The following is a 27,802-nucleotide window of genomic DNA, read 5'->3' on the forward strand; positions in this document are numbered from 1 at the left end:
AGAAACAGGATTCAGAAGGTGGATAATAACAAACTTTTCAGAACTAAAGGAACACGTTCTAACTCAATGCAAAGAAACCAAAAACCTTGAGAAAAGGTTAGATGAAATGCTAATTAGAATAACCAGCTTAGAGAAGAACATAAACGACTTGATGGAGTTGAAAAACACAGCACGAGAACTACATGAAGCAAACACAAGTTTTAATAGCCGAATCGATCAAGCAGAAGAAAGGATATCAGACAGTGAAGATCAACTCAATGAAATAAAGAGAGAAGGCAACATAAGAGAAAAAAGAGCAAAAAGAAATGAACAAAGCCTCCAAGAAATATGGGATTATGTGAAAAAAACTAATATACACTTGATCGGTGTACCTGAATATGATGAGGAGAATGAATTCAAGCTGGAAAACACACTCCAGGATATTATCCAGGAGAACTTCCCAAGCCTAGCAAGGCAGTCCAAATTTCAAATTCAAGAAATACAGAGAACTCCACAAAGATATTCCTCAAGAAGAGCAACCCCAAGGCACATAATCATCAGATTCACCAGGGTCGAAATGAAAGAAAAAATGCTAAGGGCAGCCAGAAAGAAAGGTCAGGCCACCCACAGAGAGAAGCCAATCAGACTCACAGCAGATCTCTTGGCAGAAACCCTACAAGCCAGAAGAGAGTGGGGGCCAATATTCAACATCCTTAAAGAAAAGAACTTTGAACCCAGATTCTCATATCCAGCCAAACTAAGCTTCATAAGTGAAGGAGAAATAAAATCCTTTATGGACAAGCAATTATTGAGAGATTTTGTCACCACCGGACGTGCCCTACAAGAGCTCCTGAAAGAAGCACTAAGCATGGAAAGGAACAAGTACCAGTCACTGCAAAAGCAAACTGGTTGGCAAAGACCAAAAATGCAATGAAGAAAATGATTCAACTAACGAGAAAGAAAACCAGCCAGTAACAAAATGGCAGGATCAAATTCACACATAACAATATTAACATTGAATGTAAATGGCCTAAACGCTTCAATCAAAAGACACAGACTGGCAAACTGGATAAAAAGTAAGCACCCATTGGTGTGCTGTATTCAAGAAACCCATCTCACATACAAAGACACACATAGTCTCAAAATAAAGGGATGGAAGAAGATTTACCAAGCAAATGGAGAGCAAAAAAAAGCAGGGGTTGCAGTCCTAGTCTCTGATAAAATGGACTTCAAGCCAACAAAGATCAAAAGAGACAAAAAAGGACATTACATAATGGTAAAAGGATCAATCCAACAGGAAGAGCCAACTATCCTAAATATATACGCCTCCAACACATGAGCACCCAGCTACATAAGGCAAGTTCTTAACAACCTAAAACGAGATTTAGACTCCCACACGACAATAGTGGGAGACTTCAATCCTCCACTGTCAATATTAGATGGATCAACAAGACAGAAAATTAACAAGGATATCCAGGACTTGAATGCAGAGCTGGACCAAGCAGATCTAATAGACATATACAGAACGCTCCATCCCAAATCCACAGAATATACATTTTTCTCAGCACCACATTGCACTTACTCTAAAATTGACCACATCATTGGAAGCAAATCACTCCTCAGTAAATGCAAAAGAACAGAAATCATAACAAACAGTCTATCAGACCACAGCGCAATCAGACTAGAGCTCAGGATCAAGAAACACACTCAAACCCACACAACCACTTGGAAACTGAACAACTTGCTTCTGAATGTTGACTGAATAAACAATGAAATGAAGGCAGAAATAAAGATGTTCTTCGAAACCAACCAGAATGAAGACAAAACTTACGAGAATCTCTGGGACACCTTTAAAGCAGTATCGAGAGGTAAATTTATAGCAATAAATGCCCACCAGAGAAGAGAGAAAAGATCTAAAATCAACACCCTATCATCAAAATTGAAAGAACTAGTGGAGCAAGATCAAAAAAACTCAAAAGCTGGTAGAATACAAGAGATAACTAAGATCAGAGCAGAACTGAAGGAGACAGAGACACAAAAAAACCTTCAAAAAAATCAATAAATCCAGGAGCTGATTTTTGAAAAGATCAACAAAATAGACAGACTGCTAGCCAGATTAATAAAAACGGAAAAGAACCAAATAGATGCAATAAAAAATGATAAAGAGGATATCACCACTGATCCCACAGAAATACAAACTATGATCAAAGATTACTACAAACAGCTCTACTCACATAAACCAGTAAACCAGGAAGAAATGCATAAATTCCTAGCCACTTGTACTCTACCAAAACTAAACCAGGAGGAAGCTGAAACCCTGAATAGACCAATAACAAGGACAGGAGTAGAGGCAGAAATCAATAGCCTACCAACCAAAAACAGTCCAGGTCCAGACAGGTTCACAGCCATATTCTACCAGACATACAAAGAGGAGCTGCTTCCATTCCTTCTGAAACTGTATCAAACAATACAAAAGGAGGGAATCCTCCCTAATTCATTTTATGAGACCAACATCATCCTGATACCAAAACCAGGCAGAGACTCAACTAAAAAAGAAAACTTCAGGCCAATATCCATGATGAACATCTATGCAAAATCTTCAATAAAATACCGGCAAACAGATTACAACAGCACATCAAGAAGCTTATCCATCACGACCAAGTAGGCTTCATCCCAGGGATGCACGGCTGGTTCAATCCATAAGCGTAATCCATCACATAAACGGAACTAAAGACAAAAACCACGTGATTATCTCAACAGATGCAGAGAAGGCCTTTGATAAAATTTAACAGCTCTTCATGCTAAAAACTCTCAATAAACTAGGTATTGATGGAACATATCATAAAATGATAAAAGCTATATATGACAAACCTACAGCCAATATCATACTGAATGGGCAAAGGCTGGAAGAATTCCCTTTGAAATCAGGCACTAGACAAGGATGCCCTCTCTCACCACTCCTATTCAACATAGTATTGGAAGTTCCAGCCAGAGCAATCAGGCAAGAAAAAGAAATAAAGGGTATTCAGTTAGGAAAGGAGGAAGTCAAACTGCTTCTATTTGCAGATGATATGATTGTATATCTAGAAGACCCCATCGTCTCAGCCCCAAATCTTCTCAAACTGATAAGCAACTTCAACAAAGTCTCAGGATACAAAATCAATGTGTAAAAATCACAAGCATTCCTATATACCAATAACAGACAAACAGAGAGCCAAATCAAAAGCAAACTCCTACTCACAATTGCTACAAAGAGAATAAAATACCTAGTAACACAACTAACAAAGGATGTAAAGGACCTCTTCAATGAGAACTACAAACCACTGCTCAAAGAAATAAGAGAGAACACAAACTGATGGAGAAACATTCCATGTTCATGGTTAGGAAGAATCAATATTGTGAAAATGGCCATACTGCCCAGAGTAATCTATAGATTCAATGCTATCCCCAACAAGCTACCAATGACCTTCTTCACAGAACTGGAAAAAGCCATTTTAAACTTCATATGGAATCACAAAAGACCCCGCATAATCAAGACAATCCTAAGCAAAAAAAACAAAGCTAGAGGCATCACACTGCCAGACTTCAAACTATACTACAAGTCTACAGTAATCAAAATAGCATGGTACTGGAACCAAAACAGAGACATAGACAAATGGAACAGAATAGAGACCCCAGAAGAAACACCACATGTTTACAACCATCTGATCTTTGACAAACTCAGAAAAAACAAGCAATGGGGAAAGGACTCCATGTTTAATAAATGGTGTTGGGAAAACTGGCTAGCAATGTGCAGAAAGCAGAAACTGGACCCCTACCTGTCGCCTTACACTAAAATTAACTACAGATGGATCAAAGATTTAACATAAAACCTAACACCATTAAAACACTAGAAGAAAACGTAGGCAAAACCATCCAGGACATAGGCATAGGCAAGGACTTCATGACTAAAACACCAAAAGCAATGGCAATAAAAGCCAGGATAGACAAATGGGATCTAATTAAACTCCAGAGATTCTGCACAGCAAAAGAAACCATTATTAGAGTGAATTGGCAACCAACAGAATGGGAAAAAATTCTTGCAATCTACCCATCTGACAAAGGGCTAATATCCAGAATCTACAAAGAACTAAAACAGATATACAAGGAAAAAAACAAATAACCCCACTCAAAAGTGGGTGAAGGATATGAACAGACACTTTTCAAAAGAGGACATATATGAGGCCAACAAACATATGAAAAAATGCTCATCATCACTGGCTATTAGAGAAATGCATATCAAAACCACACTGAGATATCATCTCATGCCAGTTAGAATGGTGATCATTAAAAAATCGGGAGACAACAGATGCTGGAGAGAATGTGGAGAAATAGGAACACTCTTACACAGTTGGTGGGAGTGTAAATTAGTTCAACCATTGTGGAAGACAGTGTGACGATTTCTCAAGGATCTAGGAATAGAAATTCCATTTGACCCAGCAATCCCACTATTGGGTACATACCCAAAGAACTATAAATAATTCTACTATAAAGACACATGCACACGTATGTTCATTGCAGCCCTGTGTACAAGAGCAAAGACCTGGAACCAACCCAAATGCCCATCAATGATAGACTGGACAAAGAAAATGTGGTACATATACACCATGGCCTACAGAGCCATAAAATGCGATGAATTCATGTCCTTTGTAGGGACTTGGATGAATCTGGAAACCATCATTCTCAGCAAATTGACCCAAGAACAGAAAGCCAAGCACCGTTATGTTCTCACTCATAGGTGGGTGTTGAACAATGAGAACAGGTGTACTCAGGGAGAGGAGCACCACACACGGGACAGTTGCGGGGGGGAGAGACAACAGAGAATGGGGAGGGAGGGGTGGGCGGGGAGGGATAACATGGGGAGAAATGCCAGATATAGTATGCACCTAAAGTAAAATAAATAAATTAAAAAAAAAAAAGAAATTTAAGAGAGATCACCTTAAATTCGTAAAGCAATTTGAGGAACAGTGCTATCTTAATAATGGTCTTCCAATCCATGAACATGGGATGCCTTTTAATTGATTTGATGTTTTATATTTTTCCATGTCTTGCAGTTCTTGTGTTTTAGTCCTAAATGTTTTGTTTGTTTCAATGCTATTGTAGATAGAATTCCTTTTTTAAAATAGATTTTGATTGTTATTACTGTATAGAAATACAATTGACTTTGTTGATCTTGCATTTTACAACCTTGCTGAAATTGTTTATTAAGTCTAATAGTTTTGTTGTGTATGTGGATTCCTATAAGATTACATCATTTTTAAATATAGGTAAGTTTAATTATTTCTTCCCAAAAAAAGAAAGAAAGAAAGAAAAATGTGAGGCAAAGAGTGCAGAAGGACTAGCCCCTTTCATCTTAATTCACACATGGAGTGGCTTGGCCCTTTGAGGAGAGGAAGGTCAAATTCACAATTCAAATTTCACTGGCACTTCCATTTACACTATGAGAACAGATAGGAGCCCAACAAAAGATGATCTCGTGATCCATGGAATCAGCAACAAGCTGCTTAATTTTGTGGAGGTGGGTGCTTGCATGTCTAATGCAGCCAAAGCCTTACTTAAGTGCACCCTGTAAGTCAAGTTAAATTTGGCCATTTGCTCCTATGTTCCTTGGAGTTATTATTCTGTCACTATTAAAGAGGTAGAATAACATAAAATTAAACACAGTGCTGTTTGGTATGCAACTTCGGAAAAGTTACTTTGCCGTTCTGGGGCTCAGTTTTGCCTTCCATGAAATCAAAGGTTAGATTAGTTGCCTATAAGGGCTCTTTCCATCCTAAAATTTTATGGAAATGTGTATTACATATTTGAACTTAAAAGATATGTAAAGTGTTTGAGAATGTTACAACATTGCAAGACATAATTATCATTATTACTCTCTTAGATGTTGCATCTGACCTTTAAAAGGTAATTTTGATTATTCTCTATTTTCTTCAGTTCTTTTGGTGCTTCCAGTGTAAACAAAACAAAACAAAACCATGTTTATTTCCCACCTGTATTTTTCTGCAGTTCTTGGTTGCCCCTTTTAAAGATCTTATATTTGTGAATCCATATCACATTGCTAGTGTCATCATTTTAGAATCTACAAGTTATTAAGCAGTTACCTAGATTTATCTCAGGGACATCCCTGATATCCACAATGTTCTCTTTTAGAGGAGTGTATTCAGACTAAAAAGTAAATAGGTATAATATTCAGCTGCTCTAGAGGAGCTGAGTGAATGGGAAGGAAGTCAATTACCTGACAGTTTTTTCCAGTGTAGCCCAAGGAGCAGGTGCAGTGGTAGGTACCCAGGCCATCAACACATGTTCCCTCATTCAGACATGGATGAGAGCTGCATTCATTGATCTCATGGAGGCAGAAGGGTCCAGTGAAACCCACAGGGCACAAGCAAGAGAAGGAGTTAACCCCATCAATACATGTGCCACCATTGAAACAGGAGCTAAGAAACAAAAAGGGAGAGCAACATCAGCTATGTATTTTGTGACTGGCTACCCGAAAGTAAGATTTCTGGAATCTAAGATGTTACAGAGGCAAATACCCCTGAGTACCCCATATCCCATAAACTTTCTTACAAGCTAGATTGGCTGCCAGAAGCTCTCAGGTGCCCATTTCCTTTCTATAACCAAAGGCTTAGAAGTATTTAAAAGGCTGAGCTTATTATAAATACCTAGAGAAAGTGAACTTTTCTAGGTTTTACCCAGTTCGTCTGTGGTTTTCTCATGTACCACATTTCATTTTATCTCTAAGTCAATTTAATTTATAAGAAAAGTGCTCTTCACTATAGAATATAAAATAAAAACAGAACAAACATGTTCATAATATTATAAAAAGAAATGAAACAAACCTCCCAGAAATTACTTAAAGAATGGTAACAATTCCAATCTTTACAGAGAAATTTGAATTTTTGGATTTTTGAAATGAACAAGAGACCAAGGGAAGAACAGAACAGAATTATAGCTCTTTCTGTTCCCTAAGCAAGAAACAAACAATAAAACATCCTTATAAACTTTTCAACTTCTCATCTTTGACTTTCTAACTATTATATATGTTTATCAGGAATCAGGAACTGGGCAATAGGAGATTGCCCTATGGACTAGTATCCATGTGGACACCTCATCCCTGCTCCACAATTCTAGCACTATGCTCTGAAGTTTCCTCCTCTTTCTCCCTTTCTCTCATAAGATGCTGATGCCCAAGTGATTGGTTGTTCACCTCTCAGTGCACTCATCGATGTTGTTCTCACAGTGGACTCCATCAAATCCTGCCTGGCACTTGCAAGTGTAACTGTTGACGTAGTCAGAGCAGGTCCCTCCATTCTTACAGGGTTCATTCAGACACTCATTCACGTCTGTCTGGCACTTATCCTCAGTGAAACCCGGAAGGCAGAGGCAGGAGAAAGTATTCACTCCATCCACACAGGAACCTCCATTCTGGCAAGGATCTAAGCCATTACACAAGAATTAGAGCTCTGAACAGTAGCATCAATTTAATCTTAAACTCATAAAAGTGAATGACCTGAACTAAGTCACGCTGAGGACAGCATAATTCTGATCTTTTCATTAAATTTTGCCAACTCCCCCATTTATGAAAATGAATTCAATAGTACTTGCTTGAAATTTTTAACCTGCTTGTTAACTGGAATAAAATTCACCTATATCACCACTAACAGTTTTGTAAAATTAATAGTCATAAAACTTGCATTGGTCCCTTGCAAATCAAACATGCGCCCCAATACACAGAATATAAATCAATACTTTCAAAAGGTATATGTCATGGTGGAGTATGTGGAGGAGGACAAAATACATATATCCATGTTTTTCCAGGCATACTAACTATATAAATTAATCCTCTCTCTGCTTCACTTCTGTCTCCTCCTTCTCCTTCTCTCTTTTAGATTTAAGTAGTCTTATGAAACAAAGTTTAAATAAAAATTGAAATATCACATAGCTTGATCTTGGAACACTTCATATTCATAGTAATAAACCAACAAATTTTAAGCTACAATCATGCCATGGCACTCTACAATTAGGGCATACAAATCAGAACAAGAAAAACAAGATGTAGCTATGGCTCTTAAGGAACTTATAACTGCAAAAACAGGGCTTACATGTAAAATGATATTCAAGTTGTTAAAAATCAGTGGAAAAAGAATATCATTTTTTTTTCTTTTCTTGCAAACTATACAAAGAGAATCTTTTTTTTTTTTTTTTTTTTTTTGAGTTTCGCCTCTGTCACCCAGGCTGGAGTGCAGTGGCGTGATCTCAGCTCACTGCAACTTCTGCTCCTGGGTTCAAGCGATTCTCCTGCCTTAGCCTCCTGAGTAGCTGGGATTACAGGTGCCCCCCCACCATGCCCAGCTATATTTTTGTATTTTTTAGTAGAGACTGGGTTTCACCATATTGACCAGACTGGTCTCGCACTCCTGACCTCATAATCTGCCCACCTCAGCCTCCCAAAGTGCTGGGATTACAGGCATGAGCCACTATGTCTGGCAAAGAAAATATCTTAAAAGCAGCCACAGGAGAGATAATTACACATGATGGAACAAATAAAAGAACTGTTGAATATCCAGCAGATTTCTCCTCAGAATAATGCAAGGTAGAAGACAATAGGATAACTTTAAAGTACTGAAGGAGAAAGTCAATTTAGAATTCTCTTTCCTGTGAAACTATCTTTGAAAACTGTAGCCAAATAAAAACCTTTCTGACACACAAAAACAGAAAGACTTCATTACCAGGAGACAAAGACTACACAAAATATTCAAGGAATTTTTTCAGACAGGAGGAAAATGATGCCTGATGGAACCACAAATTTGCATAAAAGAATGAAAACCAACAAGAATTGGAAATATGTGGGTAACTTAAAGACTTTTAAATTATTTTTCAAATTTCTTGAAAAAATAATTGAACTTTCAGAGTTCAATTATATTTGGAGGGTTTAATGATATATACATTTTATAACAACAATAGAAGAGAGGCCAGGAGGAATGTAAATGTGCGTGTACAGCTCTTCTTCTCTACATAAAGTGGTATGATTGATGGTACATTATAATATGTTAAAGCTGCATACAGTAATCCCTACAATAACTACTAAAAAAGATACAGCTAATGTGGTGATGAATAAATAAAATATAATCATAAAAAGTATTCAATTATTTCAAAAGATGTCAGAAAAAAAGAAAAATGGAAACAATAAACAGAAAGAACAAAGACACAGCAAAGAGCAAGATGGCATATTTTGAAACCAGCCATATAAAAAACTACATTAAATTTAAACAGTCTAAATACCTGAATTAAAAAACAGATATTGTCATATTGGAGAAAAAAGACAAGAACCAATATATGGTCTCTAAAAGAAACCCATTTTAGAGAAACAGGCCAGAAGTAAAAGGATTTTTAAAAACACACTCTAATGATAAAATAAAGCTAGAGTAGCTATATCAATAACAGGCAAAGTACACTTCAAAGAGAGAAATGTGACAAGAGTTTAAAAAGGGCCATTTTAAAATGATAAAAGGGTCAATTATTCAAAAGGACATAAGAACCCTAAATGTTCATGAACTTAAGATTAGAGTTTCAAAATTCATTAAGCCAAAACTAACAGAATTACTAGAGAAACAGACAAATATACAACTATTATAGAAGATTTCAATATCCCTTCATGAATAATAAGTAGACAGAAAGTCACGGAGGACATAAAAGACCTGAATAACACTATTATCCAATTTGAATTAATAACATTTATGGAACACTCTATGAAAAAAATCTGCAAAACAGACATTCTTTCCCTTCAAAGAAAGAAGAGACAAATTACCAGTAGTAGAAACAAAAGAAGGAAACCATCACAGATCTTATAGATATTAAAGCACCATAAGGGAATGTTATAAAACATATTGATGTTATGTTAATAAATTTGAAAAAACAGATGAATTAGAATAATTCTTTGAAAGATATTACCAAAGCTCAATTAAAAGCAAATAGCCCCATATGACACTATATGTATTAGGAAAACCAAACTCGTAGTTAAAATCTTTCCCAGAAAGAAGGTTCCGTATCAGATATTTGGAAGAAAACACACCAGTTCTACAAAAGTTTTTCCAGAAAATAGAAAGAAACACTTCTTGATATGTTCTATGAGGACAGCATCGCCCTCCCATCATGAGACAATGACAGTACAAGAAACCTGGAGAACATTATCCTTCATGAACACAGACATACAAATTCTTAACAAAATTTCGCCAAATCAAATCCAATGACATGTAAAAGGAATAATGCATAATGACTAAGTGGAATATAACTCATAAATTTAACATTAGTTTAACACTTGCAAAATGTTAAATAATAAAGTTAATCATAATTTACTTATATTAAAAGACTAAATAATATCACCATCTCAACGGATGTAGATAAATCAATTGCATACAAAAAAAAATCAACATTCATTCATTATAAAAAGACAAAAAAACCTCTACAAGGTCTCTCAATTTGATAAAGGGCCTTTATGAAAACCAATAGGTAACATCTTTCTTAGGGGTGAAAGACTACATGCTTTTCCCCTAGGATCAAAAACAAGACTGGCTTCTCTCACTACTTCTATTTGGCATTTACTGAAGATCTTACTACAATAATACTAAACTAAATAAAAGGCATATAGGGTTGAAAAGAAATTAAAGGCATAAAGGTTATCTTTATTTATAGACAGCATAATTGCATCTGTAGAAAATTCTAGCAATCTAAACTAATCTAGAGGATAACCTAGGAACCTACAACTAATAAGAAGTTAGTTTAGTATAGTTAGAAAAAAACAAAAAAAAAAACTAAACGACTTTTAAGTCACACAATATGAAAAAATTAATTCAAAATAGATCATAGACTAAAATGAAAGATCTAAAATTACACAACTTTTAGAAGAAATCACAGTAGATAAACCTTGAGTTTGGATTAGGCGAAGATTTGTTAAACAAGACATGAAGCATGAACTATAAAGGAAAAACATGAGTACACTGAATTTCATCAGTGTTAACATCTTCCTCTTCAAAAGAAAATCAAAAGAAAAGCTATAATTTGGGAGGAAATAGTTGGGAAAAAAAAACACCTGCCAAAGAATTCTTATCTAGAAATATATAAAACTCTTTGAACTCAAGAAGACAATCCAATTATTTCAAATGGGTTGTCTTTTTGAGTTCAAAGATGTAAACACACATTTCACCAGCAAAGACGTGCAGATGGGCAAATAGCACACGAAACTATGCTTAATACCATTAGCAAAGAGAATAACACAAATTAAAATCACAATGATATACTACTATACACCCACTAGAAGAGCTAAATTTAAAATGACTGATAGCACCAAGTGTTTGTGAGCATATGGTTGAAATAAAACTTTCATACAATTCTGGTGAGAACGAAAATAGTACAACCACCTTGGAAAATGTTTTGGCAATTTCTTAAAAAGTGAAAATACACTTACCACATGACTCACCAATTCTACTCCTAGGTATTTACTCAAGAGAAATAAAACCATATGTCTACACAAAGACTCATTCATAGCAACTTCATTTGTAATATCCCCAAATGGGAAAACACCCAAATGACCATCAACCAATGAACTTTACTATGCCCATACAATGAAATACCGCACAACAATAAACTAGAATGAACTATTGATACAAACAACATGGATGGATCTATGTTCAAGTCAGAATCTCTCCCCACCAAAAAATGTATGCTTATCTGATTGCACTTATATAAAATGATAAACATCTGCCAACTAATAATCTATAGTGACAGAACGTAAATCTCTGGCTCCACGGGCAAGAAAGAGAGAAAAAATTAAATTGCAATGGGATGGAAATACTTTTAGGGTGATAAATATGTTTTATTATTTTGGGTGATAGTTTCAGTTGCCATATGTCAAAATGTGTCAAATTGTACACTGATAATATTTGCCATTTGATGTACATTAATTATACCTCAATAAATCTGTTTTTTTAAAAAAGCACTATCAAAGCACTGTCCTCACATTTTCAGTGTTTACAAATTAAAGGGAATGCTTAAAATATATCCCACTGCCTCAACTCCCAAGGACACTAGCTTCAAAAGGAAGAATTAAAACACTATTATTAAATATGCTGGAAAAATGACCAGTATGGCCAATGTCAGGCATGAGAGGCAGCAGCCTCCACTGAGCTCTCTTCTGCTCCCTGTGTGCTCTCCTCTCCTGAGGGGGCTTAGGAGCTGACGGGCATACTCACTGGCAAGGCAGTCATCGATGTCCTCCTCACAGTCCATGCCACTGAAGCCTGGTGGGCATTCACACATGTAGCTACCCTGGGTGTTATGGCAGAGACCATGGTTCATGCAGGGCTTGGAGATACACTCATCAATGTCAATGGTACACTGCTGACCTAGAAACACAAGGACAATAAATGACCTAATCCTTAGAAGCTGCTTCCCACAAAAATCTATGCAGGACCTGAGCTTAGTTGGGGTGCATGGAGCTACTCCACAGACAAACTGTTGGTCCCCTGCTTTAGAAAGTTCCAGGAAGACTTCTGTTGCTTAGAAAGTTGATACCAAAGTGCTAAAACACCCTGTAGAATGAACATCATGGCTCAAGAGCCTTGGGTTGCAGCCTTCCAGCCACTAGGGGGCCCCAAAGACACAGACAATGGAAAGGCTTTCTAAGCCATTCCAGTTAGCCGCTCCTGTGTAAAATCTGTGCTCTTGACAAGATGGACAGGTCTCAGAAGACCAGCAGGGCCTTCCATATCATCTGATGACCTGACCACTTTGTTTAAAGTTCAGAATGCATATTCTTGGCTTTTCCATGCCCATGCTGTTACCTTGCCAGCCAGGAGCACATAAGCAGGTATAACTCTCAAAATTTGGTGACTCTTTGCAAACAGCAGCATTCTCACAAGGATTTGGGGAACAGGGAGCCAATACTGTTTGACAATTCTTGCCTGGAAAGTAAATAAGAGAGTTTATGACAGATAAACAGGAAAGAAAATGAAAATTTTCCCAAGTTGTAACCTAAGATGTTCTCAGAATTCAAGTCAAAAGTCCTGATTAAGAGGCTTTGGAAATGGAGAAACCCCAGTCTTTTCAGCATTGGCTCTGACATTGCTAATTGTGTGACCTTGGGCAAGACAGTTAGGGACTTCCTATAACTGTGATTTTATGAACTAGACCTGTTAAATGTAGTTTCCCTACATTAATATTTTTTCTAGAGGGGAAACGGTAACAATGTACTATCACGTCTTTGAGGTAACAGTCATGCTATGGCTATTCTGCTACGCTACACAACTTAGAGTCACTATTAACACCTGCTACTAACAGGTCAAGACTCCAGGGAATAACTCAGCCATGCTCCTGACTGCATGCCGTAACCTGATGAAACAGGCAAAGTTATTGTCCATGTTTGTGTTTTGTTCCCTCTGAATGAAGAAAATAGATGGAAGAGAAGAAAAACAAGCCATAGAAATATAACCAATCACAAGAAGGCAATTATAAGCCAGTAAAAACAAAATAAATGTCCCAAGCACACTCCAAACATAACACCTTCGAAACAAAGAAGTTATGTGACATGCAGTCACACTCACGTCTTCTCAGTTGTAACAGCCATCGAAGGGGTGACACCTCTGAGTGAGATGTAGCGGTACTGAATGTGGGAAGTAAAAAGGCCATTAAGAGGAAGAGCTTCAGATTCAAAGAGACTTACAGGTAAATCCTATATGTACCACTTACCTATATGACCTTGAGCAAGCAAGCTCCCTTTGCCTCATCCTCCTCATGTTTAAAATGGCATAGGAACTTCTACATTGCTGAATTATTGAGGAATACATTAAAGAACCCAAAGTACAAAAGTGTCTGGCACATAGTAAATTACCAATAAATGGTAGCTGTATTATTGAAACTAAGACAAATAGCTAATATCCTGGAAACATTCGAATGATAACCATGAGCTATGTGCCAGGTTCCAGCCACATACAATTAAAAAAAGTTTTTTTTTCAAATACTAAAGCACAATGGAGGCAAATGACTGTCCCCCACTTGCATCTTAGGAGGCCACAATGTTTTTTCAAAGCTCAAGATCCAGTCAGTACAGGCAAGAAGGACAACTGAGGAGTGAGTCCTCGGAGCAGCACTGCAGCCCCACAGACCTGGGCACTGAGACTCAGGCATTGCCAAAGCAAGGCCAAGTATCCCCTCTGGTCCCTGCTGGCACTCCAGGACCCACCTGTGTACGGCAGCACACAGTGGCAAGTGTAGCCACTTATGTCATCAAAGCAGGTTCCTTGGTTCAGGCATGGATTTGAGGCACATTCATCAATATTCACCTGGCAGTTATAGCCTGTAGACAAAAGGGATACATCAAAAACAGTAAAATTTTCTGACAGCCTCACTATCTCAATGTCTAACCAATTCCCTTGGGGTAAAAATTGAATACATCGGAAACTGCACTCACTTCTTCAGACCACTGAAATACCTGTTCATTCATTTCAGCACCAAGTCCCTGACATACAGTCAGTAAATGACAGTAGTCAATTAGTTGAAAAGATGAATGGGAAAACAGTTTATTATAATGGTCTGAAAGCCTAATGCCTCTCCAAATACAAATAACTTCTCAATAATGAAGCTCTTGGTTCAAAAGCTTGTTGCATGATCTATTTAATATTTATTTATTTTTGAGACAGGGATTTCCCTCTGTCATTCAGGCTGGAGTATAGCTGTGTAATCATGGTTCACTGCAGCCTTGACCTCTCGGGCTCAGCAATCCTCCCACCTAAGCCTCCTTAGTAGCTGGAACCACAGGTGCATGCCATCACACCCATTTGATTTTTAAAATATTCTGTAGAGATGAGGTCTCATTATGTTGCCCAGGCTGGTCTCAAACTTCTGGGCTCAAGCGATCCTCCCACCTCAGCCTTCCAAAATGCTGGGATTACAGGTATGAGCCACTGCACCCAGCCAACAGCTTGCTGCATGATAAACATAAGCCCTTTGTATACAACATTTCTGGTCAGGAAAAGGGATGATGTTTTTTAGTACATTAATCAAAGCCTCTGATTTATGCCCACTTTTGCATAGGCTCAGTGTCTACCACCCATGTGGTACTTCCTGAAGTTACAAAGCTGTTTTTTCCTGATTCAAGGCATGAAACCTTCTCCCACTAAGAAAAGGATAAAAGGAATAAAAGATTAATGGGGATAGGACAGTACCCAAATAGTGCACACCTTTGCATAGGGCCTGACACAGAGCCTTAAAATAGAGTATGGCACTGTGGACAAGAAAACATGGTCTAGGAGTACAGAGGTATGGGTTCAAGGAGTATTCTGCTGCTCACTGGGCATATAACTTGGGATTTTACCTTTTGAATTTTATTTTGTTCACTGATAAGTCTCATAAAATAAAGAAACAAAAGTGTTTTGAAATCTACAAGTTTCTTTGCCAATGTAACATATCAGAAAATTAATGGCTGAAATACGGTCTCAGGAAAATTTCAAGTAATCAAATAAAGTGGCTCTAAAACATGCTAATGTATTACAATAGCATGGTGCAATATTTGAGAGTGAGGAAATCAATGAATAAGAAGACAGATGAGTGCAAATATAATGATTTACCCATACATGTCTCTTTTGTGAGTTTCCAAGAGAAAATTAATGGTAGAAATACAAGAGTGATAACTCAAGAAACACATTTTACACAATTCCCATGACTATACATTTGTTGTGTAGGCCAGCAGTCCCTCAACTTTTTTGGCACCAGGGACTGGTTTCATGGAAGACAATTTTTCCATGAACTGGGATTGTGGGGGGGGGGGGTGGTTTCAGGATGATGATTGAAGCACATCAAATTTATTGTGCACCTTATTTTTATTATTATAATATTACACTGTAATATATAATGAAACAGTTTTACAACTCATTATAATGTAGAATCAGTGGGAGCCCTGAGCTTGTTTTCCTGCAACTAGACAGTCCCATCTGGAGGTCATGGGAGACAGTGACAGATCATCAGGCATTTGATTCTTATAAGAAGAACACAACCTAGATCCCTCAAATGTGCAGTTCACAATAGGGTTTGCAGTCCTATGAGAGTCTAATGCCACCATTGATCTGACAGAAGCGGAGCTCAGGCAGCAATGCGAGTGATGGGGAGTGGTTATAAATACAGATGAAGCTTTGCTCCCTGACTGGGTGCTCACCTCCTGCTGTGTGGCCTGGTTCCTAACAGGCCACAGACAGGTACTGATCTGCGGCCTGAGGGTTGAGGACCTCTGATGTAGACCAAAGGATGACTAAGTACCTAAGAATATCTCAATGTGTAAAGAAGTTTGTTGAAAGAGTTCTGAACATGTGGATTCTTCCTTGATATTACTACTATCTTAATTATAGTAGGCATAATATTTTTTACTTCTATACGTCCATTTGAACTATCACAGACTCATACCTGGACCAGGAGGCTTACAATTAGACACTTGGCCAAAGCTGTAAAACTAAAGTCTTAACTGCTCATTTTAAATACTCCTGTTTCCATAGGTTATCTCTCTGCTAGGCTGAAGGTAGAAATTATAGCTATTCATATTTTTGCTCCCAAGTGCCTTACAGGTTGTAATTGCTCAATATGTTTGCTACATGAATGAATGAAAAAAGAGTAAAGGAAACTAAGGAGTGAGTGAAGCAGTATGCAACAACAAGAGGACAAAGAGCAGACACAGAAAGCTGTACTTCTGTTTCACCTTTAAATCCCTTCGGGCAAGTACACCGGTATCCATTCACCAGATCGTCACAAGTTCCTCCATTCTGGCATGGGTTAGAAAGGCATTCATTTTTGTCTACTTCACAGTTGATGCCAACCCAGCCTGCATCACAGAGGCACTTATATCTGAAAGAAGATAAAACTTTTTACCATAGGAGGTATAAATGTGATTGAGTCACAGCGTGAAATATAGGACTTGATGAAGAAATGGGACAAACTGATCTTATTTCTCTTTCATGGAACTATCCTTGCATCACCTTGCACATGGTGTGTACCATGTGGGCCCATCGGGTGTATCCAGTAAAGAAACCTTCTTGGTGCTTTCCTGGCTCACTAAGTTAGTGAAATTATAATGAAATTTCTTGTGTAAACAATGGTTAGTACAATATATTGGGCCACTCTGAAGGAAACAATATCATGGATAAATCTGCACGATGTATTTTATTGTACATAAAAGTAAAATAAAGCAAACGTTAAGATCATTAGTTTTTGGTGCAAAATAGAGGCCTAGGTCACCGTCAGAGACCCTAAGCCACTCTAGGATGCTCCTGTGATATTTCATATCTGAGTCATTCTTAGTTCTGACCTGAAACTTGGCTTCAAAAAGCACCCAGGGTATTCTGCAGGAAAAGGTGCAAGAATGAAGGCATTTGAAATGTAAATACAATCCCCACTTTGAATATCATAACACTTAGGATGTGATATCAGGAAATGATAGCTTTCTTATCTGGAGATATTTAAGTAAAAAGATGGATAAGGGTGTCTTCAAAACTGCCATATTCTGAAACAGCAATACTGAGTTAATTCATTTAAAAATAACTCTATTTTCCATTTGCCTCTAAAAACACTCTTTATTCTTTCAACTTTTGAAGTTTGGCAAAGGAAAACATCCAAAGCCATATCCCATGGTAAACACAGCAAGAGTATAAGAGCAACTCATGGGACCTAAGGTCACTCTATGATTCTAGAAAATTACTAACATATCACACAAGTCTAAGGGGCTTAAAAACTGTCAATGTTTTATCAGCATCACTTCTAAAGTTGGCTGAAGTGGCCCTACTTCAGAGCACACACTGGCACTGTGACAGAACAGAGCTGAGTTATGTTTAAGCAGGGGGAAAAAAAAATCAAAGGCTAGAACATTCCTCAGAAATCATTCTGGTAATACATACTAAAAACATAACTGCCAAAGAGTCATACAATGAGTCTGGGTTCCTCCCATGGGGTCCTTGCTAATGACCCATATATGGGAGACATTACTCCTTATATTCCACCTAGGTCCTCACTTATGGAAGGGAGGGGCCAGCTTCCATGGATGAAGTGGTAATTCAGAAGGCTTTGATGCAGACTACCAAATCTTCATCAAATTTTCAGCTCAAGACCCTATCTGACGACTTTAGGGTGTCACCAGTATTACAAGCCAATTGGCTTAACACAGGTCAAAAAAAACTATTACACGGGGCAGCTACTCACCCGCTGAGACCTCCAGTACAGTTTCCATGGATGCAGGGGTTGCTCAGGCATTCGTTCACCTGTGAGTAGCAGCTGGGGTGATGGGGCCCCTCAGGACATATACAGCGGAAACCATTCACACCATTGACACATGTTGCACCCTTGCGACAGGGATTGGAGGCACACTCATCAATGTCAATGTTACATCTCTGCCCTATGGAGAAGGGGGACAGTGATACTCACATCCCAAAAGCTTAAGAAATAGACCCAGAACTATGAGACACATTATATTGACACCCTTCATCTGCTCAGGCCATAAGGTGCCTTGGGGCACTAAATGTCAAGATGTAAAGAATTAGACACCCAATAGAACTTAATGCCATGCAAGGAAGGAGCAAAGTGCATTGACTTTTGATAATCCAGTAAAGTTAACAAAAGGCTGGAAAACTGTTATAGCAATTTGTCATTTCCTTTCAACTCAGAAATGGGGAAACTTCACAAGTTCTAAAAAGAAAACACCAAATGTTACCAAAGAAAGCTTCACTTCTTAATGCTGTCCTGAGTACAACTCAAAGAAGCATTCATTAATATGCTTCGTATTGGTTTACCACAAATTTATTTTCTCAGTTAGCCTCTTACATTTCTATTTATGGTAAATCCAAATTAACTGGAATGCTTAATGAATGGGCTAGTAACTTAATTCAATAATTAAATTGATTATAAAGAAAAGCTATTTTGTTTTCATTCTTAGAATCGCATTAATTCTTTTTTTTTTTTTAACCTCAGGAAGTAGAGTCTCAAAGCATAACTTTGTTGTCCTCTGATGTTGGAGAAAATAATGCAGAGTCTGTCATTGTAGACCTATAGTTCTTAAACTTTAATGTGCAAAATCATCACTTTATTATTTTAAGTGGAGATTCCTAGGCCCTATCATCATAGATTGTGATGAATAGAATCTGGTAAACTACATTTTTAAAAATGCAGTTGGTATAAAAACTAGATTTTGAGAAATTCTGTTCTAAACAATTATTACTTATCATCATCATACAATGTAGATACTGGGAGTAAGTGAAATTGAAGTGAACATGTTGTTCCTCTAAGACATAGCCAAGATTGCCTTTAAAAAGATGTCTGATATAACCTTCATATGTCTTAGGCTGAATAAAGCAACATGGGCCAGTTGTACAAGTGCTTCCATTTGTTATGTTTTGAATAACTGAGATTTAACTATATTTTCCAAAATGATATGAAATCTTAAAATTACCTATAATTCTATAAATGAGTGGCATCAAGCAACTGCTATGAAAGAACTTATAGATCTCAAAGAATACAATGTTCTGATTCAGATTTTGAAAACATGCATTTTTCTCATTTAAGAAAGAGCAATCCCATATTTAGAACAGGATATTCCAAATGAAATAGATACCCATTCCTATAAAGAATGAGTATTCACATTTTTTCACCCTCCATTGCTCTCTAAACCATTACTGGTGGTTCTTGTGGTAAAAACCCATAATCTGGAAGTGGCTGCTGTTTTCCTTTTAAGTGTTTTATTAATAGCTTATTTTTAAACACTATTTCCTTGGCCTCAACCACTGATTCTTTGAGATGTTTGTCAGTAACACCAAAATATGAACCAGAGCTCTTCAAGCACACAGCCTCAGCCTGTATGTAATACAGTGAAGGATGACAGAAAAAAGCCTTTTTCATTTTTGGTCTTTTCTTGGAAGTATCTCCTCAGAAGCCACTCCTCCTAAGTTTTCTTTATTTGCTTTTAAACTCTTTGCAGAATAAATGTTCAAGCCATCTTTATTTCAAAGCATTAAATGCAGTCTACTATGTTGATTGACAGCTGGTCTGTCAGCAAGGTCCTACCCTCAAAGAGTTTCCACCGAGCATCAGAAAGTCCAGTGGAAGGCCAAGCAACTTATTAGGCTCAGTAACTGAAATAAGAAGTTACCCAGTGTTTCTTACTACTGAGGCACTCAATAAATTGGTGTTTAATAAATGAAAGCACTGGCATAGGCCACACTTGAGAGTCTGGCATTAGCTAGCAAAAGTGTTGTATTTGAGTCCCATTCATTCGTTCATTCAGCAACATTTACTGTTTCCTGTGTGCTAGACATTGCTTTAGACACTTGCTATAAAGGATTATTACACAAGGTTTCTGCCTTCTGGGAACTCAGAGTCCTCACTATGCAACTAACTAGCAGAGGCCATGAGTATATACACCAAGGTCTATCTCTCGGTTGCCTTATTTGTCAAATAGGGATAGTAGAACTTCCTTTCTGGACTGCTTTGAGAATTTAGGGAAATAATGGGTATGAAGGTGCTTTGTAAAACTGAAAAGCAGTTTACAGAAGTATCACATAATTCCTTACCTTCTCCCATTTAAAAAGGGTCTAAGAGAACAGATAACTTAGTATTAAAACAAAACCCAAAAAAATCTCCTTTAAAGCTGTCAAAGCTATTATTAGAATGATACGGGAAAAATGTATTAAAATAAAGCAAGAGCAAGAATAAAACCCCTCACATTTACCACTCATGAGTATATACCACAGTCATCTCTGACATTTTCAGCAGCTGATTAAAAAAACCATCTCAGACATAGACAACAGTTCCAAGAACAGGGGACCGCCTAGTAACCAAAACATTCCATTTCTTGCTTATAGGGTTTCATGCTACACCTTAGGTTTATTTTAGAATATTTTTAGCCTATGTTCTCCCTTCTTGACCTTCCTGGTTTGCTGAATGTTAAAAAGAGAAACAATATGATTCATTGGTGTTTTGAAAAAAATGAGTCCAGTAGAAGAAGCCTTACATAAATACACACACACACACACATACAACAACAACAACAACAACAACAACAGACCCCTAATCAGGATGTCCAGTGTTGTGGAAATGAGTACAGGCTCTGGGGTCAGATTGCCTGAGATGTAATTCTGGCTGCTGTGCACTAGTAACATTACTTCTCTGCATTCTGGGTTACTTTTTTTTTTATTATTTATTGCATTTTAGGTTTGGGGGTACATGTGAAGAACATGCAAGATTGTTGCATAGGTACACATGTGGCAGTGTGATTTGCTGTCTTCCTCCCCTTCACCTATGTCTGGCATTTCTCCCCATGCTATCCCCCCCCAACTCCCCACCCCCCCCACTGTCCCTCCCCTATTTCCCTCCAACAGACCCCAGTGTGTAGTGCTCCCCTCCCTGTGTCCACGTGTTCTCATTGTTCAACACCTGCCTATGAGTGAGAACATGCAGTGTTTGATTTTCTGCTCTTGTGTCCGTTTGCTGAGAATGATGGTTTCCAGGTTCATCCACGTCCCTACAAAGGACACATACTCATCGTTTTTGATGGCTGCACAATATTCCATGGTGTATATGTGCCACATTTTCCCTGTCCAGTCTATCAATGATGGGCATTTGGGTTGGTTCCAGGTCTTTGCTATTGTAAACTGTGCTGCAATGAACATTCGTGTGCATGAGTCCTTATAGTAGAACGATTTATAACCCTTTGGATATATACCCAGTAATGGGATTGCTAGGTCAAATGGAATTTCTATTTCTAGGTCCTTGAGGAATCGCCACACTGTCTTCCACAATGGTTGAACTAATTTACACTCCCACCAACAGTGTAAAAGTGTTCCTATTTCTCCACATCCTCTCCAGCATGTGTTGTCTCCAGATTTTTTAATGATCGCCATTCTAACTGGCATGAGATAGTATCTCAATGTAGTTTTGATTTGCATTTCTCTAATGACCAGTGATGATGAACATTTTTTCATATGTTTGTTGGCCTCATGTATGTCTTCTTTTGTATTAAAGTGTCTGTTCATATCCTTTGCCCACTTTTGAATGGGCTTGTTTTTTTCTTGTAAATCTGTTTTAGTTCTTTGTAAATTCTGGATATCAGCCCTTTGTCTCTGGGTTTCTTACCTATTCTGTAGGTATTCTAAACAGCAGTGGCAATTGACATTAGGCACTTAATTGACTGCCCAGCTCAAAATTAGCTCTTCATACTACATAGAACATAAGTGGTGAGAGAGAACATCCTTGTCTTACACCGGTTTTCAAAGGGAACGCTTCAGCTTTTGCCTATTCAGTGTGATACAGGTTGTGGGTTTGTCATAAATAGCTCTTATTATTTTGAGATATGTTTCATCAATACCTAGTTTATTGAGAGTTTTAGCATGAATGGATTTTGAATTTTATTGAAAACCCTTTCTGCATCTATTGAGATAATCATGAGGTTTTGTTATTGGTTCTGTTTACGTGATGGATTACATCATTTATTGATTTGCGTATGTTGAACCAGCCTTCCGACCCAGGGATGGAGCCAACTTGATCACGGTGGATAAGCTTTTTGATGTGCTGCTGAATTTGCTTTGTCAGTACTTTATTGAGGATTTTTGCATAGATGTTCACCAGGGATATTGGCCTGACATTTTCTTGTGTGTCTCTGCCAGGTTTTGGTATCAGGATGTTGCTGGCCTCATAAAATGAGTTAGGGAGAACTCCCTCTTTTTCTATTGTTTGGAATAGTTTCAGAAGGAATGATACCAGCTTCTCTTTGTACCTATGATAGAATTCGGCTATGAATCCATCTGGTCCTGGGCTTTTTTTTTGGTTAGTAGGCTATTAATTACTGCCTCAATTTCAAAACTTGTTATTGGCCGGTTCAGGAATTTGACTTCTTCCTGATTTAGTCATGGGAGGTTGTATATGTCCAGGAATTTATCAATTTCTTTTAGATTTTCTAGTTTACTTGTGTAGAGGTGTTAACAGCATTCTCTGATGGTAGTTTGTATTTCTGTGAGATCAGTGGTGATATCCCTTCTATCATTTTTTATTGTGTCTATTTGATTCTTCTCTCTTTTCTTCTTTATTAGTCTGACTAGTGGTCTATTTTGTTAATCTTTTCAAAAAACCAGCTCCTGGATTCACTGATTTTTTTGAAGGGCATTTTGTGCCCTCCTTCAGTTCTGCTCTGATCTTAGTTATTTCTTGTCTTCTGCTAGCTTTTGAATTTGTTTGTTCTTGCTTCTCTAGTTCTTTTAATAATGATATTAGTGTGTTGATTTTAGATCTTTCCTGCTTTCTCCTGTGGACATTTAATGCTATAAATTTCCCTCTAAACACTGCTTTAGCTGTGTCCCAGAGATTCTGGTATGCTATGTCTTTGTTCTCATTGGTTTCAAAGAACGTACTTATTTCTGTCTTAATTTCATTATTTACCCAGCAGTCATTCAGGAGCAGGTTGTTCACTTTCCATGTAGTTGTATGGTTTGAGTGAGTTTCTTAATTCTGAGTTCTAATTTGCTTGCACTGTGGTCTGAGAGACTATTGGTTATGATTTCCATTCTTTTCCATTTGCTGTGGATTGTTTTACTTCCAATTATGCGGTCAATTTTAGAATACGTGTGGTGTAGTGCTGAGAAGAATATATATTCAGTTGACTTGGGGTACAGCGTTCTGTAGATTTCTATCGGATCCACTTGGTCCAGAGATGAGTTCAAGTCCTGAATATCCTTGTTAATTTTCTGTCTCATTGATCTGTCTAATATTGACGGTGGGGAAAGTCTTCCACTATTATTGTGTGGGTGTTTAAGTCTCTTTTAGGTCTCTAAGAACTTGCTTTATGAATCTGGGTGCTCCTGTATTGGGTGCATATATATTTAGGATAGTTAACTTTTCTTCTTGCATTGATCAATTTACCATTATGTAATACCCTTGTCTTTTCTGATCTTTGTTGGTTTAAACTGTTTTATGAGAGACTAGGATACCAACCCCTGCTTTTTTTTTTCTTTCCATTTGCTTGGTCAATATACCTCCATCCCTTCATTTTGAGCCTATATATGTCTTTGCATGTGAGATGGGTCTCCTGAACACAGCACACCGATGGGTCTTGACTCTTTATCCAATTTGCCAGTCTGTGTCTTTTAATTGAAGAATTTAGCCCATTTACATTTAAGTTTAATATTGTTATGTGTAAATTTGATCCTGTCATTATTATGCTAGCTGGTTATTTTGCCCTTGAGTTCTGGCCAGGGCAATCAGGCAAGAAAAAGAAACAAAGGGTATTCAAATAGGAAGAGTGGAAGTCAAATTGTCTCTGTTTGCAGACAACATGATTGTATATTTGTCTCAGCCCCAAATCTCCTTAAGCTGATAAGCAACTTCTGCAAAATCTCAGGTTACAAAATCAATGTGCAAAAATTACAGTCATTCCTATACACCAATAACAGACAAACAGAAAGCCAAATCATGAGTGAACTCTCATTCACAATTGCTATAAAAAGAATAAAACACCTAGGAATACAACTTACAAGGGCTGCAAAGGACGTCTTCAAGGATAACTACAAACCACAGCTCAAGGAAATAAGAGAGGACAGAAACAAATGGAAAAACATTCCACGCTCATGGATAAGAAGAATCAATATAATGAAAATGGCCATACTGCCCAAAGTAATTTATAGATTCAATGCTATCTCCATCAAGCTACCATTGACTTTTTTCACAGAATTAGAAAAAAACCACTTTAAATCTCATATGGAACCAAAAAAGAGCCCATATAGCCAAGACAATCCTAAGCAAAAAGAACAAAGCTGGAGGCTTCACACTACCCGACTTCAAACTACACTACAAGGCTATAGTAACAAAAACAGCATGGTACTGGTACCAAAACAGAGGTATAGACCAATAGAACAGAACAGAGGCCCCAGAAATAACACCATACATCTACAGCCATCTGATCTTTGACGAACCTGACAAAAACAAGCAATGAGGAAAGGATTCCCTATTTAATAAATGGTGTTGGGAAACCTGTTAGCCATATGCAGAAAATGGAAACTGGATCATTTCCTTACACCTTATACAAAAATTAACTCAAGAAGGATTAAAGACTTGGACATAAGACCTAAAGCCATAAAAACCCTAGAAGAAAACCTAGGCAATACCATTTGGGACATAGGTTATGGGCAAAGACTTCATGACTAAAACACCAAAAACAATGGCAACAAAAGCCAAAATTAACAATTGGGATCTAATTAAACTAAAGAGCTTCTGCACAGCAAAAGAAACTATCATCAGAGTGAACAGACAACCTACAGAATGGGACAAAACTTTTGCAATTTATCGATCTGACAAAGGGCTAATGTCCAGCATCTATGAAGAACTTAAACAAATTTACAAGAAAAAAAAAAAAATCACAAAGTGGCCAAGGGGCATGAACAGACACTTCTCAAAAGATGACATGTATGCAGCCAATGAACATATGAAAAAAAGCTCATCATCATTGGTCATTAGAGAAATGCAAATCAAAAACCACAATAAGATACCATCTCACACCAGTAAGAATGGCTATCATTAAAAAGTCAGGAAACACAGATGCTGGAGAGGATGTGGAGAAACAGGAATGCTTTTACAGTTAGTGGGAATGTAAATTAGTTCAACCACGGTGGAAGACAGTGTGGCAAAGGATCTAGAACCAGAAATACCATTTGACCAAGCAATCCCACTATTGGTATATACCCAAAAGATTATAAATTATTCTACTATAAAGACACATGCACATGTATGTTTATTGTAGCACTGTTCACAATAATAGCGAAGACTTGGAACCAACCCAAATGCCCATCATTGATAGACTGGATAAAGAAAATGTGGCACATATACACCATGGAATACTATGCAGCCACAAAAAAGGATGAATTCATGTTCTTTGCAGGGACATGGATGATGCTGGAAACCATCATTCTCAGCAAACTGACACAGGAACAGAAAACCAAACACCACATGTTATCACTCGTAAGTGGGAGTTGAACAATGACAACACATGGACACAGGGAGAGGAACATCACACACCAGGGCCCCCTAGGGGGTGGGAAACTAGGGGAGGGATAGCATTAGGAGAAATACCTAATGTAGATGATGGGTTGATAGGTGCAGCAAACCACCATGGCATGGGTATACCTACATAACAAACCTGTACATTCTATACATGTATCCCAGAACTTAAAGTTAATTAAAAAAAAAATAGTTCTTTATAAATGTTATCTATTTTCTTTGTATTACCCACTTACCAACAATGTACCTATTATCCTAAATAGCAGGGATTTTTGTATATTCACTTGACTGCCACCTGATCTTGGAGTACCAAGTTTCAGGATGCAGAACACCAGGCTATGACAGCAGCACTGGGCATTGGGCATGACAGTTTTCATCAGATTTGGCTTCTCAGTGATCTTTCACTCAACAGGGATCACTGTGACCCATTTGGGCTGCAAACTTTCCTCTCTAGTGTCCACAATCATACCAAATAGGAGAAACACTTGTGAAACAGACAGCAAAGTACATTCCTGGCAAATGAATGGTGGACATTCACTTAGCTTTGGCTGATTTTTTGCAGCCTCTATGAAAAGCTTTGAAGGGTGTTTCTCACATTCGGGTACAAACGACCACATGAAAATTATTAAAAAGTAACATGTTAGTGTCTGCTTCTGTGTGTCACTGTCCAGAAGGAACAGAATGTACAGTGTGTGTGCCTTCTGATGATGCCAATAAGAAACTCAGGTGTGTCTGTGAGAGGCCCCAGGTTTCTGTAGTAGTAGCCTCCAGTACTTTTTGATCAGGAGGGTAAAAGATAAAGGTAATATTAACAAGTAAAGGGACAGGAGATGTGTGTGTGTGTGTGTGTGTGTACTCACATGTGTGTATGTGTAAATGCTCAGGCTGTTTATACTTTTCTAAGAAGAGTTATATTCAAAATTCTTCTAGCCATTTACTTTCTTCCTCCTGGGCAGAAAGATCTCTCTCATGCTATCCAAATTAGGGTGGTCTCCCCCAAGCTCTGACCTCATCCAACAATTGTTCAGAAGGGGAAGTACCCAGAAATAAGCATTCAGTGTTTTCACAGACTTCTATCCTAAGCTTGTCAAAAAGGAAGTACCCAGAAACAAGCATTCGGCGTTTTCATAAAATTTTACCTTGAATATGTCTTTATGGAAGGCATTAACTACTACCTGTAGTCAATAAACACAAGCTTTGGAAGCAATATAACTCAAGCAAGGCAAAGGCAATTTATAGACTGTCCAGGAATTATTTTCTGGTAGCAATAAACATATAGTCTAAAAGCTCTAATTAATGAAAAGTATTTTTCAGTATAGAAAAGGTCTGTGAACAGAAAACTGGTCTAGAGAAGCAGAGAAACGGACTTCTAACCTTCCAGAGAGAAAAAGAAATAGAAAACACTTGAAAAGCAATATTTCTTTGGATGCTACATTCCCAAGGTGATGGGGCTGAAGGAGGGCCTTGCAGTAAAAGGAGCCTTACCTGTGAATCCTGGAGAGCAGACACAACTGTAGTGATTAACGCCATCCATACAGATTCCATGGACACAAGGGTTACTTGTACAGTCATCAAAATTAATTTCACAATTTACCCCTGGAAGAGAAAACCAAATGGAAACCATTCAATATTACCACAGAAATACTCAGGCTTTCTGCTTGTCATGCAGCAGCATGTTAAGAAATCTAAGGTACATCCAGCCAACCCTGGACAGAATAAA

General features: G+C 37.7%; 1 protein-coding gene across 4 annotated transcripts in view; it reads right to left on the minus strand.

Annotated features, from left to right (window-relative positions):
* NOTCH2 (notch receptor 2) overlaps positions 1-27,802 on the minus strand; it is a 195,371-nt gene that overhangs the window by 27,220 nt on the left and 140,349 nt on the right. For all 4 annotated transcript variants that reach the window (XM_032249562.1, XM_032249563.1, XM_032249560.1 and 1 more), the window contains 8 exons: positions 27,568-27,678; positions 18,253-18,445; positions 16,760-16,905; positions 14,258-14,371; positions 12,861-12,980; positions 12,270-12,422; positions 7,229-7,457; positions 6,254-6,455 (listed from right to left, as the gene is read on the minus strand). In XM_032249562.1, coding sequence (XP_032105453.1) covers positions 6,254-6,455; positions 7,229-7,457; positions 12,270-12,422; positions 12,861-12,980; positions 14,258-14,371; positions 16,760-16,905; positions 18,253-18,445; positions 27,568-27,678 — 1,268 coding nt within the window. The remainder of the gene's footprint in view (positions 1-6,253; positions 6,456-7,228; positions 7,458-12,269; positions 12,423-12,860; positions 12,981-14,257; positions 14,372-16,759; positions 16,906-18,252; positions 18,446-27,567; positions 27,679-27,802) is intronic.

Source organism: Sapajus apella, unplaced genomic scaffold, assembly GCF_009761245.1.
Source record: "Sapajus apella isolate SASKATOON/1434 unplaced genomic scaffold, GSC_monkey_1.0 scaffold69, whole genome shotgun sequence".
In the NCBI taxonomy this organism is placed as follows: domain Eukaryota; kingdom Metazoa; phylum Chordata; class Mammalia; order Primates; family Cebidae; genus Sapajus; species Sapajus apella.